We start from the raw sequence: 16507 nt of genomic DNA, 5'->3' as shown, positions 1-16507 counted from the left end.
AGAGTATAAAGTGTGGATTAAAGGATCCTACTGAAGCTCCACTTATCTCACCTTCTCTCTCTCTTTCACAAACATCTACACACGGACACACACGTACACAAATATACGTTCTCTCAGTGCTTAATATTAATTTGGGTCTTCTTCTTCCTGCAGATGTATCCAGAACTCCAGATTACAAATGTGGTGGAAGCCAACCAGCCCATTCGCATTGAGAACTGGTGCAAGAAAGAGAAGAAAGTGTGCAAAGGGCACGCCCATGTTGTAGTGCCTTACAAATGCTTAGGTAAGCTTGTGCACTTATGAGTGGTTCAAGGGTCGGGAGAAATCACTTAGGTGGTAAATGACCCTTCAAATCTAGATGTTCTTCATTTTCCCCCTTTGTCTGTATTATCCATCAGGGTGGAGAAAGATTAGAGTATGATACATCTTAGCCACAGGCAGAGGTGACATAGAGCAATATTGGAGTCTGATTCAGTTGACTAATTCTGGCCTTGAGCTGCAGATTGAGCAGATCCAGGCTGGATGGGAGCTAATGTGTTTCAGAATGGATGGCTTAGGGCCATGAGCCTTTTATTGCTGGGGAGGCTTGTTGAGCAATAAACCGCAATCTTATCCCCCCCTTCCTCAGACAGTGGCCATAAACTCACACAGACACACAGGGTCAGCAAGAGAGGGGTCTGTGAGGAGGCCTACTTTATTACTCCCCATTTCGCCATCCGCCTGCACTGTCATAGACAATGCTCTCTGTCCTCTGTCTCCTGCAGCATCTCTGTAATCAGCAGTGGCAACATGGCTATATTCTGGTTTATTAAATGTCAGATATAGCCCCAGACTATGCAGGCCACATGCCTCTGTGGCCCCTGACTTACAAAAACACAGTACACTCCTGCTACCGCTGAGGATTGCAATAAGACAGAAATGGAGTCTTGAAACTCCTCCCTGTATTTGTCCAGCCATGTCAGGAAGAAAAAACATCTTCCTTCATGCTGCTAACACTTTCCGGCATTCTTCCTCTGTCCAAAAGCCTCTTGCTGATTGAGTTGTGCCGCTTTCCAGGATGAAAAAGCCATTAGCACTTGCACTGGACTGTGAAATAGGCTACCATTCAAGAGCATTTTTGGCAAATGCAGAGAGGTGGTTTTGGGGTACTCCATGGGACAGCAAACACACATCCAGAGCGGCTACTTGGTGGCTGAGACGTGAATACAGATGAGAGATTTAGAGGCAGAATCATTTTCCAAAATTTCACTATGGCTTCCTCTCATCTGACATCCAGAGGCTACAATACTTAATAGGACTGTACTTTCACTACAGCTGACTGTTGCACCTGAACTCTTTAAGTATAGTTCAACAGCAGTGAAACGACTTCCATTTGATTAGGCCAATTTCATTACCTCTTCTAGAATAATTAAGGATTCACTCTTGCACATTTTTCGTCATCATTGTTAAAGGTGTGACACTCACGCCCTATCAATTTACAGAGCCCTCTCTGCTGCTCTGCTGAGCTCCAAATGAGGAGCCTCAACTGAGAAAGCAGAGGACAGATGGAGAAGGAGAGATAAACATAAGGTGTTGGTGAGAAGAAGGCTGTTCAGAGGGTTACTGCTTAATTATGTAATGGAGCATGTTAGGGGGATTAGTTGGAGGGCTCTGATCATACGCTTCATGACATGCCATGCTTCTGCCACTTCACCGTGGCTCCTCTCTACAGTCCATTACTTGTCAGGCCTCTCTATCATATCAAATGCAGTAACAAGTGCTTTTAAATTATTCATTGTTTGCAATGTCTGCATAATGTTTCAGAGAAATGGACATCAGAGGTTCCGCCTTTTGTTTGTCAGTGTACTTTAATTATACTAGATTCAAAAAGAAATGAAATGCTCCAAAGGGAGCTGGGCTTTAGCTGGAAGGATTTGATTAAAAGGGCTAGACCTGCACCCATGTCAAATTAATAGGTTTATATGAATAATGCAAGTGCTAAGGAAGAAGCTCAGTGTAAAAGGAGAGAGATGGGTTGTGCTGTAGTCCATCTCTCTCCATGCAAAGGCTCAGAGCCACAATCCCTCCATGTTTCCTGTCCTCAAACAATGGCTCTGCAAATGAATGCGATTTTTGTTCCATGGCGCTTTAATCCCTGCAGCATGATGTCTTTGTCAGACGAGTCAGGATTATTTTAGAGACTTTTTTATTATTATGTCTAGAATGGTAAAAACGGTTATTGCACATGTGTGACTCTGGTGTCTGTTGGCGTGTCTCTTACATAGTGATTAAATTGACTGCAGACTGCATGTTGTTGGAGAAAAATATAGGTGCACTCTTTGTATTTGCAAACACTGATTTATTGAGACAACTTTACATTTGCATTTTGGTTTTATAGAACTAGGGGCTTAAATTCTGCTGCCCCTGGTAGCTGTCTCCAATATGGCATCATTTATTTGAGGCATATTAAAGCCTTTTTAAGATACTTTGTAGACTTTTCAAGAGGCATTTTAAAGTGATGTTTAGGTGGGTGGGAAATGTACATAATTGCATAACATTTATGCACATGGCACATTCTTTGCTTTTCCTGTTGACTAAGTCTATTGGTGGAACAAAGGGCAGGAGACACAGTGACAAGTTCAGTTGTTGAGTCGTGCTATTGTGAATACACTGAAAATGTGTACAAAAAAAGCTTGGTGCGCTATCTGTTAGTATTCCATTATGGCTTGAAAAATGTTTTGCAGAGTCAGAAATAAGTCTTCAGGCCATCACAAAACATTTTCTAGGGTCTAAAACCAGTAGTTAAATGAAGTGTTCTTTCCATTATGTGTCATCGAACTCCAGCTACTTCCTGATTTTAGAAATGTCTGGTTACCTCCCTAAAAAAGCACAATCCAAATGTAAATGACAGGTTAGCCAAGAAATCAAAAAGAACTTCACATTAAACAAGCTATATGGCTTAAAATCAGACAAAGCAACAGGTGCATGCATGTATTAATAATATTCCTCTAATTTATTTTAAAATGATGTATTTCAAACTATTTTTGTCCAGGAAACACTCATTTTTTCCATCCATATTTATATTTGAATTTAGGGTGTAGAAATTATCACTGAAATTAATGACAGCAGGTTTCACCTTGAGAGTCCTTGAAACACAAAAGCTATGCGCTATGATTTAGCACCTTGCAGCACTGAGAGGATCTTCAGTACATGCCTTATATGCATTCGGTGCAGCCAGACCAGGAATTTGACAGTGTTAGCAAGGGCATCTGATAGATGGCAGGTTAAAGGAAAAGTGGATGAATAGAGTATGTGGAGAGGAGGTCACCGAAATAGAAGAGTATGCTCTTATGCTCACACTTGCAACTACACAAACTGATAATGCACAGAAAACACACGGTGCTGGGTTTCTTGCAGTGAGCAAGGCACAGCTGCTCACCGAACACCATCATCCATCACCCACTGCAGTGTGACTGCATACGGCATCTGCTTGAAACCCACTCCACCTCACAACCAGAGAAGCCTCTGAGAGTGAGTGGACGAAATGAAAGCATAAGTAAATGAATCGCTTAGCATCCGGTGGAGAATATATGGAGCTGAGGGTTACAGGGAGTCATATTCGTCCTTGAGCTTCTCAGTTTCTCTGGAAAGGAGGCCAGAGTTAGTAAAGCGGAAGGCAATTTAAATCATTAGCAGCAATGAAATAAAATAAAAGTTGTTCTCCTACAAAGTGAGCAAATGTCATTGTTAGAGCTCTACTTGCTTAAAAGTGGAGGACAGAAATATCAGCAGCAAATCCATAAAAATGAAGGGAGTAATCATGCAGAATGGCCACTTCAAGTGTTTATTTTATAATAATTTTGTTATATTATTGGGCTTGGCTGTTCTATTATTCTACTGTAATGCCCTGTGGAGTCATGACAGAGCTAATTTTTACCCGTTAACAATATATAGAATTGCAGATATATGGGACAGAAATTGAGCTATAAAATGTGGTGAAATAGAAGTAGTGCAAGAACAAGTAATGAGAATAAAGGGTATAAAATGTTCAGTGACAGAAGTGTCAAACAAAGCCATGAATCATATCTTCATTGAAAGCCAGAAGACAGATAAAATGTTAAATCAGATGCATTCAGTATTCTGTTGAATAATTTTGTGCCAACCAGCAATTGCACAATTACTTAGATGCAATTGATGTGTCTAAGTAGAGAACCTGGATAAATCTGCTTAATGTGGCTAACCTTAACCATTGGTGGGTATAAAGCAGACGGGGGTCTGAAGGGGGGGTGGTGAGAAGCAGCTGCTGAGTCCTCTACTATTTCAGGCTCTCTTCTCTTCCTATCCTACCCTCTCATTTTCCAAAACACTGCTTTTTCGCCCTCTACCCGCCTGCCTCGCCTCGCCTGTGCTCCAGCAGCCCTGCCTAAGGCCGAGTTTAGGGCGAACCACTAAATGAGCAGTTATAGGACAGCTCCCAGCCCTCATCGTGAAACCTCTAGACCCTGATTTGTGTGCTTTCAGCCCGCCCTCTAAACCTTCTATTCATTGGGCCCTCTTTTTCTTTCCCTGCCTGGCTGCCTGGCTTTCCATCTGTTTCTGGTGGCCATGGCTCTACCTGAGCAACTTGTCACACTGCCGGCATGTGAGCAGTCACTGTCCTTTTTAATCTTTCTTATGACCCCTGCACCATTTTCTCAGACGTGCATGTTTTTCTTTTTTCATCTTAAATCTATTCATAGGAACTCACAAGAAACCTTTCAAGCCATTTATTTCTTCCAGATCCTCTTTCTGTCAGCTCGCTCTATGAATAAAACATCGCTGAATTGAATTCATCAAGCAAATGATGTCATTTTCTTGCAGGAAGAGCCTGGACTACCTTAAAAGAGTCACAGTGTGAAACCTGATTTTCTCCACTGCCATTTTGATTGCAGATGGGTAACAGATGCAGCTATAGAAGGGAGATGAATCCCTCTCAGGTTCTGAGGCAGCTACAAGTGTTAAAGTGCCAAATGCCCTCTCTGTTATACCGCTGGAATGAAGTATCTAGGACCAGGCAGCTATGAATTATTGAATCTTGGCCCCCTTTTTTGCTCTTCATCTATTCCTTTTTAGTCCGACTATGAGATATTTTTATAAACCCTGGCAGTGCTGTTAGGCAGTGATTAGGCTTTTTTTGGACAGATTGGTGGTGTGAATAACAGGCATATTGGTCCATTTTCTGTTTTGCTGTTACAGTGGGCGAGTTTGTGAGTGACGTCCTTCTGGTTCCCGAAAAGTGCAAGTTCTTTCACAAGGAGCGTATGGACATGTGCGTCAGCCACCAGCAATGGCACAGTGTGGCCAAAGAGGTAAGGAAGGAATTACCTCACAGGAAATGGTGGGAGGCTGTGTATCTTGTGGGAAGACGTTGTTAGCTTTAACTCGCAGATTAAACAAGTCTCTTCTTCCTGTCATACGGATCGTTCTTATATTACTTGCCCGTATTTCCACTCTAATGTCTTTCCACCTGTCTCTGAGAGTCTCTGAGGTCCTCTGATCATAGACGGATGGGGAGTCCTCACATTTCAGCTGTTAATCAGATTAGTGTTGTGGCTGTAATGCAGCTAATCCCACAGGGCGGCTCCAGAGCCACCCCTTTGGGGCCAGTATGACCACGGCTCACAGAGCCAATCATGTCACTCCCTGCCTCATGCTCCCTCAGTACTACAGTCCAAAAAAAAAATAGGCCAAAGACTGAGTATCATCTTCAGCCTTAGTTTGTGGGGCATCCAAAACAACCTGTAGTCGATAACAAATATGTTACACCTAAGCACGGATAAATCTTGGCAGAGGGAATAAGTGAGTAAGAAAAATGCTTCAAAAACAATCTCTCTCCCTCACCACCTGCCACTGGGATGTTCTTAAGCAGGGCGGCAAATTCAGTGGAGTTTCTCAGCCGCCATCAATTAGAGCGAGCTTGCACTCAGTGCTTGCATCAGCATTGTTGAAAAATAGCTTGGCAGTTGAAGGACTACATGACTTTTTATCATTCCAGTCAGTATGTGGCTGAAGAACGAGCTCTATCCTGCTGGTGGAGAAACCTCCTCTGCGCAGCACTATTCTTGAAGTTAGAATAAACAATGAAATTCAGCTTACATATAAATGTTCTTACAGTGCTGGGAAAAAGTATTTCCCCCTTTTCTGAATTGCTTTCTCTTCTTTTGCATATTTGCTACACTTGTATATTTCAGATTCTTCAGACATATTTAGCAAATGTGAGACGAGCCTTTTTGTTCTTCTTAGTCACCAGTGATGTTTACATTGGAGCTCTCCCATGAATGCCATTGTTGCCTAGTCTCTTACTTATTGTTGAGATTCACCAATATTGACTAATCTTGATTGAATGGGCTTGGTTGCACCTTTGTAAACAGTCACTTGGAATAGCAAATAACCTTGTTATCAAAGATCAGTGAAAGAAACAGGAAGTCTTGTCCTTGGCATTCTACACTGGAAGTCCTGGTGGTTGTGTCCTGAGGCTCTTAAGATGATTGCTTCTTCCATAACTCACATACTCCTTTATCAGGCCAGGCTTTCGTTGATGCTGAGGTCTTTTAAAATTGTCTCGATTAATAAAAGTTCAACAAATATCACTTTGTCAAAGTTAAAGTGAAAATTGGAGAGTGACCGACCCCGTGCCACGTGCCCTTTTCTTTCACCCCCCAGGCCTGCGGCAAGAGCTCCATGGTGCTGCACAGCTATGGCATGCTGCTGCCCTGTGGCATTGATAAGTTCCAAGGCACAGAATACGTGTGCTGCCCCGCCTCTCGCACAGAGTCCACCCAACCTTCCCTCCCCTCCCAGGAGGATGACGAAGATGAAGAGGTAGAGGATGAGGAGATTGACGAGATGGACCTGGATGAAGAGGAGGCTGTCGAGGACAGGTGAGCAATTGCGAAGGTGGAGGGCAGACTGCATCTGGTTGTGTTCATGAAATATTGCAAGCAAAATATGCGCTGCGTTGGGAAGGGCGGATGTAACTGGCCATCTGGATGAATTAAAGTTTTGTGACATTGATCCATGGCAGCTGCTCTGTCTCTCTTGATAAATCACTCCTTTCAATGGCTTACACCTCTTCACTTAACCGACTCTTTCCCTCATCAGCGAGACACCAGCTGACGAGCAGCCCACACAGAAGGAGGAATTGGTAGATGAGGATGAAGATGAGGAGGTGGAGGACGAGGAGGAGTACCACTATGTCTATGAGGACGAGGAGGCTGACAAGGAGGATGAGGATGAGAAGAAAGAAGGCAAAATGTCTGACAACCAGGATGAGGACAAGATTCTACAAGAAGTGAAAGGTTTGTAATGTGCTGTTAGATGCTTTCATATCATCCACTCAACCCCCTCCCTCTAACTCTCCCTTTATATGCACTTGCCACTACCTACATCTTAAATATAATCAAACCTTTTCAACCTTTCAGCTAGATCCAGTTATACCTAAATCCCCACCGGTCTGTAATTAGATAAGCTGAGCTCACACCAGATACTGTGATGAACTGTTCTTCTTGTATCAGACTGAAGGGACATATCACCCTTTCTCATTCTTAGATAAGTCCAGCTCAGGCTGAACAGAAAGGAGGTTATGAACATGTTATTATCTAGTTTCTGTAGTTTTCTGAGTGTTTGTAATTGAGACTGCTGCCCAAAATGGCTGGTTGATCTAACAAGCTGTACTCTGGCAGCGGTGTGCACCCTGGAGGCTGAGACCGGCCCCTGTCGTGCCTCCATGCCTCGCTGGCACTTCGACATGAGCCAGAGGAAGTGTGTGCGCTTCATTTACGGTGGCTGTGCCGGCAACCGCAACAATTTCGACTCAGAGGAGTACTGCATGGCCGTGTGCAAACGTCTGAGTAAGTCTCACGTGACAGAGGCCGCTTTAACAAACCCTCCGCTCTCTTTATCTGTTTGTGTCTTTGCTGCAGACTTCCCACTGAAAGCCTTCAAGGAAATTATAGATGTAGTAAACAGAACACCTGTTCTGCAGTCTCTCACTGCTCCAATCACTATAGCCGTTCTTTCCACGTTACTTCACAGCCACGTCCTCCTGAATATACTCTAAGCTGTTCTCTTTTGCTTTATTTTTCCAAACAATTATTTTTATTAATTATTTCAGTTTAAAAAAATCATATCAAAAGTGACAGAATCTTCTTGGTTTCAAAGAAGGTATTTTTTTTATCATCAGTTAAATTAGTTGAAATCTGTTTAAATGTGAGTCAGATTTTGTTTGATATTTAAATGATGATGTAAACCAATTCTTCAAATTGCCATTCATTTGCTACTTCTTAATCCGTCAGATTTCATCCTTGCATCACTACACATAATGACATTTTTCATTTACTTTTTTTATGAAATGGTTTATTTGTAAAGACAAGATATAGCAGGTTCATTACTTTAGTGAAACGCTCTACTAATTTTGAACTGCAGACATTTTCCATATTAGTATTATCTAGTAGAAAGAAATCACATTTTCATTAGGTTTCATTTGAATATAAAATTACTTGAATAAAAGATTAAATACTGGAAATGTTATTTTCTTCCAGTCTTCTGCCTGACTGTCAAATCGGAGTTCTCTGTAGCAGTAAAAGAGAAAACTGTAAAACGCATTTAAAATTTAAACTAAATTTCAATTTAAAAAAAACACTCATACTTTCCCCTCAGTAGTGTTCCTCTTTCTTCTTCTTTGACGGTCAATGTTTGCTCCCGGCATGAGTTTGTTTCTGTCTGTCTATCAGCAACCTGTCTCTTCTGATCACAGAGCACTGCAACTATTTTTGTTAGAAACCACCAGCATATGTCAGTCAGTAGCCCCTTTTTTTGCACCTGCAGTGATTTACTTCCCATCAGGTTAGACATAGTTCACAGTTGTAACCAACTGAATTTTTTCTTCATTTTTAAGGACTGAAGCTGCTAAATTTAGGAATTAGAAAATAAAGGTCCTTATTTTTAACCCATTCCTCTTTTTTAAGATGACGGGGCCCAAAGTGCTTGAGGTGTCTTTCTATTTGCCAGCCTGAAGCAGGACTGTTTTTGCAAGTTGCAGGGATATGAGGAGGGAGCGGTGCGTGACTGTATAGAACAGAGCCCTCTGGCTTCACCCCCTGTGACCCAGTTGTCAAATACGGAGATATTTCTATTAGTGTCGGAGATGCGACCTGTCAGCAGAAAGCCGATTGGAAGATGAAAAGAACTGAAATGGAAAGACTGTCAGATTCTCTTAAATTTATCAGACTTACTGGGGGTGGAAGAACGCCAATGAGAGGAGTGCATCTGTGAGGATTTAGGTCCGGCGTCAATCTCCTTTTGCCTTTCAGCTCTCTTTCTCTCTGTGCCCAGTTGTCTGCCTGTGTGTCTGTCTTGCTGCCTACCTGTTTCTGCCAGGATCGGCTGGTCTGCTAGCCCGTCTCTCTATGTGTGTCAGTCTGTCCGGTTGTCAGTTTGCTGCCCTGACCTCTCGCCATCTGTGTCTGACTTTGCAGCCATGCCCCCGACTCCTCAGCCCACCGATGATGTCGACATCTACTTTGAAACCCCCGCCGACGACAAGGAGCACAGTCGTTTCCAGAGAGCCAAGGAGCAGCTGGAGATCAGACACCGTAACCGCATGGAGAGGGTGAGTTTACCAGCAAGAATCAGGACGCTGATTCCTGAGAGGCAATATGTAAGGATCTTTCCACTCAGCTGCACTGTGTGACCGCATTGTACATGATCGCAGATGCTTTGAAGAGATTTATTTCAGTAAAGCTGGTAGCTTTTTTGTTGCATCATTGGCAGTCAAATAGATATTTGTAGGAGGAAAAGGAGCAAGTGTATTATCTATGTTGTTTTTAAAAAATAATAAGTTAGAAGTCACATAAATCATTTAAATTTGAGATAACAACAAGAAACAAAGTCGTACTTTATCAGTTTCTTACCTATCTGGTACTGTTTTCCCAACAAAATAGCAGTTTTCTGAGTCATAGTAGGACTGCCTTTTATCTCCATTTCAATTCCTTCCCTTTCTATGCACTTCTCTCTCCAGGTAAGAAAAGAGTGGGAAGAAGCTGATCGCCAGGCTAAGAACCTGCCCAAGGCTGAACGGCAGACATTGATCCAGGTAAGACACTGATCCTTTCCCATGGGAGTCGCCCCTCCCCTCGGTTTGTCCCTTTGTTTGAATGAGGGATGATGGCTTGGGTCCCTCACTCCCTGTACCATTAAAGATCCCGTTTCCCTGGCTGTTCCATCTTTATCACTCTAAGGCTAAATGAGGACATTGTTTGAACGGGAAACCTTCTAAATGAGTCCCCAAGTCCCTTAACAAGCCTGGAAGGCGACATGAATGAAATTGAGACTTGTGTTTTTCTGTTAGTAGAAACTGAAAGAGTGCCATGCAGTTTAGTGTGCATATGTAAGATTTTGAACTGGTTTACAGCACTTCCAAGCTATGGTGGAGTCCCTGGAGGAGGAAGCAGCCAGCGAGAAGCAACAGCTGGTGGAGACTCACCTCGCCCGGGTAGAGGCCATGCTGAATGACCGACGCCGTCTGGCCTTGGAGAACTACCTGGCTGCCCTGCAGGCTGACCCCCCCAGGGTAAATGGCACACACCTGCTTCTCAGAGCAACTTTGTCATCCTTACCTTTCTCCATCTGGATGTTTCTTTTTCCTTTCCGTAGTCAATTTGAAAATAAATCTACGCGTATATTTCTGTCAGGCCACATTTACCACCAATTGCAGCTAATCTCATATCCTGCTAAAAAGAGCCTCTGACAACTTGCAGTCTATCATGAAGAGAATGGATTACTGCACCCATAAAAACACATATCCCCAAATCCCCCAAAGCACAAAGTCAATCACATTTCACCCTACAGCTATAATCCTTGTCAAGTTATTTTTAATTCCTTTTATCTAATAGACTTTTGATGCTTTTTGCCAGCACACAGTTTGGCACTCTGTTAGAAGGTGCTGGTCACCTTTCCAATACCACTAATGTTAGGTTTATCAGCAAAAAGGGAATTGATTTAATGCCTTCATTTGTTCTCATTTCAAGTTTAATGACGTTGCCAGATTTAAGAGCACAGCTTTTGTTACACCTCCAAAACTGTTAATTGCGTCATCTGTAGTCTGATGCTATTTCTGTAAGTGCTGCAGAAGATTTTATGTTATGTTTTATGTGAAGTTAATCATTTTGCATTTCAAGCCAGCATTCTCATTGTTCTTCTCCTCGGATATATGACGAGCAAGAGAAAAATAATTTTCACTTATTTTATGTCTAACATAAAGCTAAATGGGTCATTTTTAATGAGAGTCTAAGGAGCTTGGAAAGAAAAGCGTTTGGACTAGCTCCTTAGACTACGATGACCTGGATGACTGAGAACCTTCACAGACTTTTTAATGAGAGGCACATAACAACAAAAGGGCTTGTCATTTTGAGGATTGGTTTCTTAAATAAACTTAAATCTGATTAAATTTGAATCCTATGAATGAAACATTTGGCTGAATGAAAACAATGAATATCACTTTTTGGTTGATAATTAAAAATTAAAAGGGAAATGCATTACAATGCATGTCAATTATACTCTCACAAAACAGGAATATTCAATCATGCAACAGCCAGTGTTATACAGAAATGTTTCCAAGGCCATATTGTACCATTCGACCCAACTGATCACCCTGCCCCATTTTTCCGCAGCCCCACCGCATCCTGCAAGCCCTGAGAAGGTACGTCCGTGCTGAAAACAAGGACCGCCAGCACACCATCCGCCACTACCAGCATGTTCTGGCTGTTGATCCTGAGAAGGCTGCTCAGATGAAGTCACAGGTCAGTGGGTTTGTTCCTGATAATTATCACTAATACCTCATTTGATTTAGGTTAAGAATTGTCAGGGCCCAGAGGTAATGACATAAAATCCCTACATTATGAACGTGCGATTCAGGAAATGTTTATCTTTTTTTGTTAGAATTAATTAGATTAAAACAGCTAATCATTTATCAATGCGTAATATTTTGCATTTGTACAGTTCAATTTTCTTAATTGGTCCCTGCAGCTGGTTTTGACAATGAAGATGTAATGTATTGGACACCGTCTCAATAAATCTGAAACCTCATGCCGAGCCAATCTAAGATCATATACTCCTATTCCTGCTCAGACATGGCAGGGATAATGATGTCTCCTGCTCATTTCTGCCCTGTTTGTAAGTGTGTAGGAGGTAGAAAGAGTGTCTGTTGCTCTTAGCTGAAGCCCAGGAGGAGTGAGTAGGCTTGCCTGATGGAGGGAGGGCGAGTGCTTCATTCACTTAAGCCTCAGCCGAAGATTAACATTGCGCAGGTCTTGTGTAATGCTGGACTCTGAGCGGCTGCACGGGGATTTGGCTAGAAGCTCCTCTATTAGATGTACTCGTCTCTGTGTGTGTTTGTGTGTGTGTGTGTCAGTGCCCTTCGACACCATTTATCCTCCACCATTACTGATCATGCAGCAGATGGATGAAAAACACAGACAACAGAGGAACGGAAGAGACTTTCTTTTAAGATAAATGGTCGGATCTGGGAAATGGTAAAGAAAAAAACGATCTATGCTGTTGTGCCCTGACAATTTATGTATTTATTTATTTTTTTTGCCAAGCCTAGAGCCTCTGTCTTCCTAGACTTATTTTCAGTTTTACCCTCACCTGTCTGACTTTAGTAAGGTTGCTTGATGCATCAAAATTGCTTTTTCCAACATGGGGACAATGTAGTTTCCTTAATCAGAAATGCTTCTTGGACACAGACAGGAAGGTGCCAGCGGGCTGCAGAGCACCTTTAATAGGGAAAGGTGCATCATTGCCATCTGTTGCTGGCGCTGGTGCACTGCAGCCATGTGCTGGGAGATTAAAGCAGTCAATCATCATAGTTGGAAATAAACACCGGTTACCTGCCAAAAGCTGGTCAGCTTTGTCTGTAGGGGCTTTTTATTTCCTGCCAACCATTTTGGCAGCAAGAATACTGAAATATTTCTCCTCTTCAAACATCATGTTGTTTATAGAAATAGTGGTAGTGACTGGAAATGTTTTTGGACATGCCACATTTTTTAAAAAATCTTTTCCATCAAACGAGTTGCTTTTATTTTTGCAACGCTGTGATATGGTGGCGATCATTGGGGCCGACAGGCTGCAGATCCTGTCAGAGCGGCTCGGAGCTTCAAGACTAATTTGAATATTACACGCAGCAACTTGTTTTATGTTTGGAAGTCAGCTGGCTGTGAGCGAGTCTGGATTCATCTCAGGGAATATGCACACTTCCTGAAAGCGCAATTCTTCTCTGAGGCGGCTCTGTTTAAATGTGTGGTCATGAAAAGCTCTCTTTAGTTTAGTACATAAATATGTTAGTTGGAGAACAGAGAGCTGTCTGCCCTCAAGTTTGTACTGTATGATTCATTACATTTGGGGAAAATTTTAAGTCAGTTTCCAACTTTTCCCTTTTCTTTTTTGTCATTATTTTCCTTCAGATTTCAGTTAGATTCGACCTCCTTTTCCTGCTGACACCAATATCTGAAGATTAATTTTAATCTTTTCACACACAGTGACCTCGTGTCACTGTGAACAGCTTCTCTGTGCAAATTTCCAAACATGAAAAGTCAATGCTGTGATCTGAGATATTATTAGGTGACAAAAGGTAACCAGTGGCAATAAAGAGGGATTTTCTGGGATAATCATGTTTTTTTGTTTGTTTGTTTGTTTTATTTTCACTGGTATATATTCAGATATATTCACTGGTTTAATGTTACAGTAATTGAAATGTGTTAAATACCATAAAATTGGCCATTTAAACTAATGTTTCATGATCCAGAAACATAATCCTTCTTGATCATTATTAAGGATTTTTAGGTTTCCTATAAAATTATAAATTGAATTAAATTACGTGTCTTAAATGGGAAACTCTTTTGGGGGTCTTTGGGAACTGATGCTGAATTTGAATTATCAAAGCGCTTGTCTCCAATTAGTGGATTGGTTTTAATTAAACTAAATAGAATCATGTGCTAATTTCTTTTGTCACGTGATACCCTGTTTATTTTTTTTAATTCAGGTGATGACTCACCTGCGAGTGATCGAGGAGAGGATGAACCAGAGTCTGTCACTGCTCTACAAAGTGCCATATGTGGCCGAAGAGATTCAGGATGAAATTGGTGAGTCCTGTTCAGTGAAAGATCCCTGGGCAACTTGATGAAGTCAGATTAAAAACAGCAATGGAAATGTGCCAGAAAGAAGTCAGTACGTCACATTTTCTCTGGCTCATTTGGGACTCATTTGTATCCTTTGCCATTAGTTTCTTTGTGCAGAAGGAAATACAAACACTAAAAGAAACCAGATGGAAGGTTTTAGCACTCCAATTATTAAAAACAGAGAAAAGGCTGAGTTGTGGAAAATTGAATACAGCTATGCAGCTGTACATGCAGCTATTACTCTGTTTTTAAGGCGCCTCTGCTCACAACCCCTCATTTTTCCAATTAGACCTGTTGGGACGTAGTGGTGCAATTTAAAGCAGACAGTGTCCACTCATTAAAATATTTTTTCTTTTGTTTCCTTTGCTCCGTTAAAGGAACCATAATATAGTGATGCAGCACACGTTAAAGTGGAGTGGGTGCAGTGACAGAACTGGGTCACAGCTTTCGCCGTGCAGTGTTCTGTTGGGAGTTGTGCAGATTTACACGGAAAATAGCTCTCAGAAAAATAATAATTGGTAGTTAGCAGAAATGGGAACAGACGTTTCTTGCAGCAGTTCTGACTGCTGGGGAAAAATATGCTAACAGTAATCAATGAAGCTTATTTTAGAAACCGCTGCTGCTGCCATGTCCCCAGTTTACAGGTGTCGGCATGCCCCAGGTTTATACTCTGTCATTTGCCCTTTTCTGCAGATGAGCTACTCCAAGAGCAGAAAGCTGACATGGACCAGTTCCTGTCATCCATCTCAGAATCACAGCCAGATGTCACCGTCTCATCAGAGGAGAGCGTGGAAGTTCCTTTGTCTGAGGGCAAACCCTACCGGCCCATCCAGGTCACATCCTTGGGGTCCCGTCCAGATCCAGAGGGTGAGCAGCTCCAGCCTCAGACACAGTCACGAGCAAGATCGTGAACAACGCTGTGGCTGTGAGGAGAACAATAGGCCTTACGCATAAGTCTTTCTGAAGGGCAGTGGTGACGAAGCATGTTGCACAGTGAAAGAGAATAGGTTTACATTGTGTTTTGAGCCAAGCAAATGTGCACTGTAGTCCACGGTTGAGACTTATCTGCGCCTGCATATTTCCCACTGGCTTAGCCTTCAACACAGAACTGCTAAGATTTTTTTTTTAAAGTCACAAAGCCTCAGGGTTTGCTACTAAGCTTGAGCCAAAAGCAAGAGGGAAAGAAACAAGCAGTTATGGTTCTATTCTTTTTTACATCTGCGCCAATCAAAAGATTGAATCCTCAAGGAGAGAAAAAATGATGGATGGAACGCTTCCAGCGAGAAGGAAGGCAAATTACTAGTAAAGCCCCAAGCAACATTTAGTATCCAAACCAACAGCCCAGAGGGCTTAGACAGAGCTAGCCAATTCTAAAATGGCTCCCTTTCTGGAGTTTAGTTATCTTTATCATTTATTTTTGGATTCTTCCCTGCTGAACTCTTCCTAATCAATTAACACAGCTTGATAATCCTGCCTTTTCTCTTCTTACCTGAGTTCTTTTCTCTTCTCTCCTTTCCCTTTTCTGACCTTCTTTTTTTCTGTTGCTCATTTCAAATGCCAAGGCGATCTATCAGACTCCCCACGTGCCTTCAAGAAAGGTTGGTGCCTCTGTTGCATCTTGTTTTTCTGCCCCCACTCATCTCCCCAAGCCATTCCCATCTACTATTTTGTTTCACTCTGCTCCTTCTCCTCTTCCTTTCGGTATTCTTACTGTTTCTGTTTTATCAGAAGCCGTCTGGTTGTTTTCTACTTTTTTTTTTTTTTTCCGTTGGCCCCCAGCTACGTTTTGTGCTTTTTGTCATACTAGGATTATCACTTCATGGTAAATAACACATTCAGTGGCTTTGAAATCAGGTAGAGCTAGGTCACAATGAGCCCCGCGTCAGAGACACTGTTGTGTGTTCGTTGTCATCCTGTTCTCAGTGCATTTGTCAAAATACCGTAATTATTTCACCTCCCACAAACTCATTTTCCTCCTCAGTTTCCTACTTCCTGATAGAAGTTGGTAGATTTAGTGTCCCTGTTTGAGGCTCAGTGTTTCCTCTGCTGACCCACAGCCTGAAATACTCTGTTTAATCTGTTGATAAATGACTTAAATTTTTTTTTTTTTTTTTTTTTTTTTTTTTTAGCAAAATAGGAAAACTGCTTCAGGACTTATCGAATCTATATACATGAGTGGTCCCATTGTTCCCATGCTGCTGTGACTGTTATAGCTGGATATAAGATTATGCGCAGCATGCAGTACAATCTGATAACCTGCCCTGCCAGAGTGATTGGCACCACTGCTCAACGAGGCTTGCAAACGTGCATACTTG

The 16507-nt window shown here is 42.1% G+C and overlaps 1 protein-coding gene across 7 annotated transcripts in view; it reads left to right on the top strand.

The window, feature by feature from the left end:
* The window catches only part of aplp2 (amyloid beta (A4) precursor-like protein 2), a 50712-nt gene that overhangs the window by 28748 nt on the left and 5457 nt on the right, over positions 1-16507 (top strand). For 3 of the 7 annotated variants that reach the window (XM_040037817.1, XM_040037820.1, XM_040037815.1), the window contains exons 3-14: positions 154-283; positions 5215-5327; positions 6682-6899; positions 7120-7316; positions 7701-7868; positions 9495-9628; positions 10037-10111; positions 10430-10588; positions 11688-11816; positions 14057-14156; positions 14886-15059; positions 15755-15790. In XM_040037817.1, the coding sequence (XP_039893751.1) occupies positions 154-283; positions 5215-5327; positions 6682-6899; positions 7120-7316; positions 7701-7868; positions 9495-9628; positions 10037-10111; positions 10430-10588; positions 11688-11816; positions 14057-14156; positions 14886-15059; positions 15755-15790 (1633 nt within the window). The remainder of the gene's footprint in view (positions 1-153; positions 284-5214; positions 5328-6681; positions 6900-7119; positions 7317-7700; positions 7869-9494; positions 9629-10036; positions 10112-10429; positions 10589-11687; positions 11817-14056; positions 14157-14885; positions 15060-15754; positions 15791-16507) is intronic. The other 4 variants (XM_040037819.1, XM_040037821.1, XM_040037818.1 and 1 more) reach the window with 2 other exon arrangements.

This window comes from Simochromis diagramma, unplaced genomic scaffold (assembly GCF_900408965.1).
Source record: "Simochromis diagramma unplaced genomic scaffold, fSimDia1.1 OVJJ01000463.1, whole genome shotgun sequence".
Lineage (NCBI taxonomy): Eukaryota > Metazoa > Chordata > Actinopteri > Cichliformes > Cichlidae > Simochromis > Simochromis diagramma.
This window is presented reverse-complemented; position numbering and strand designations above follow the sequence as displayed.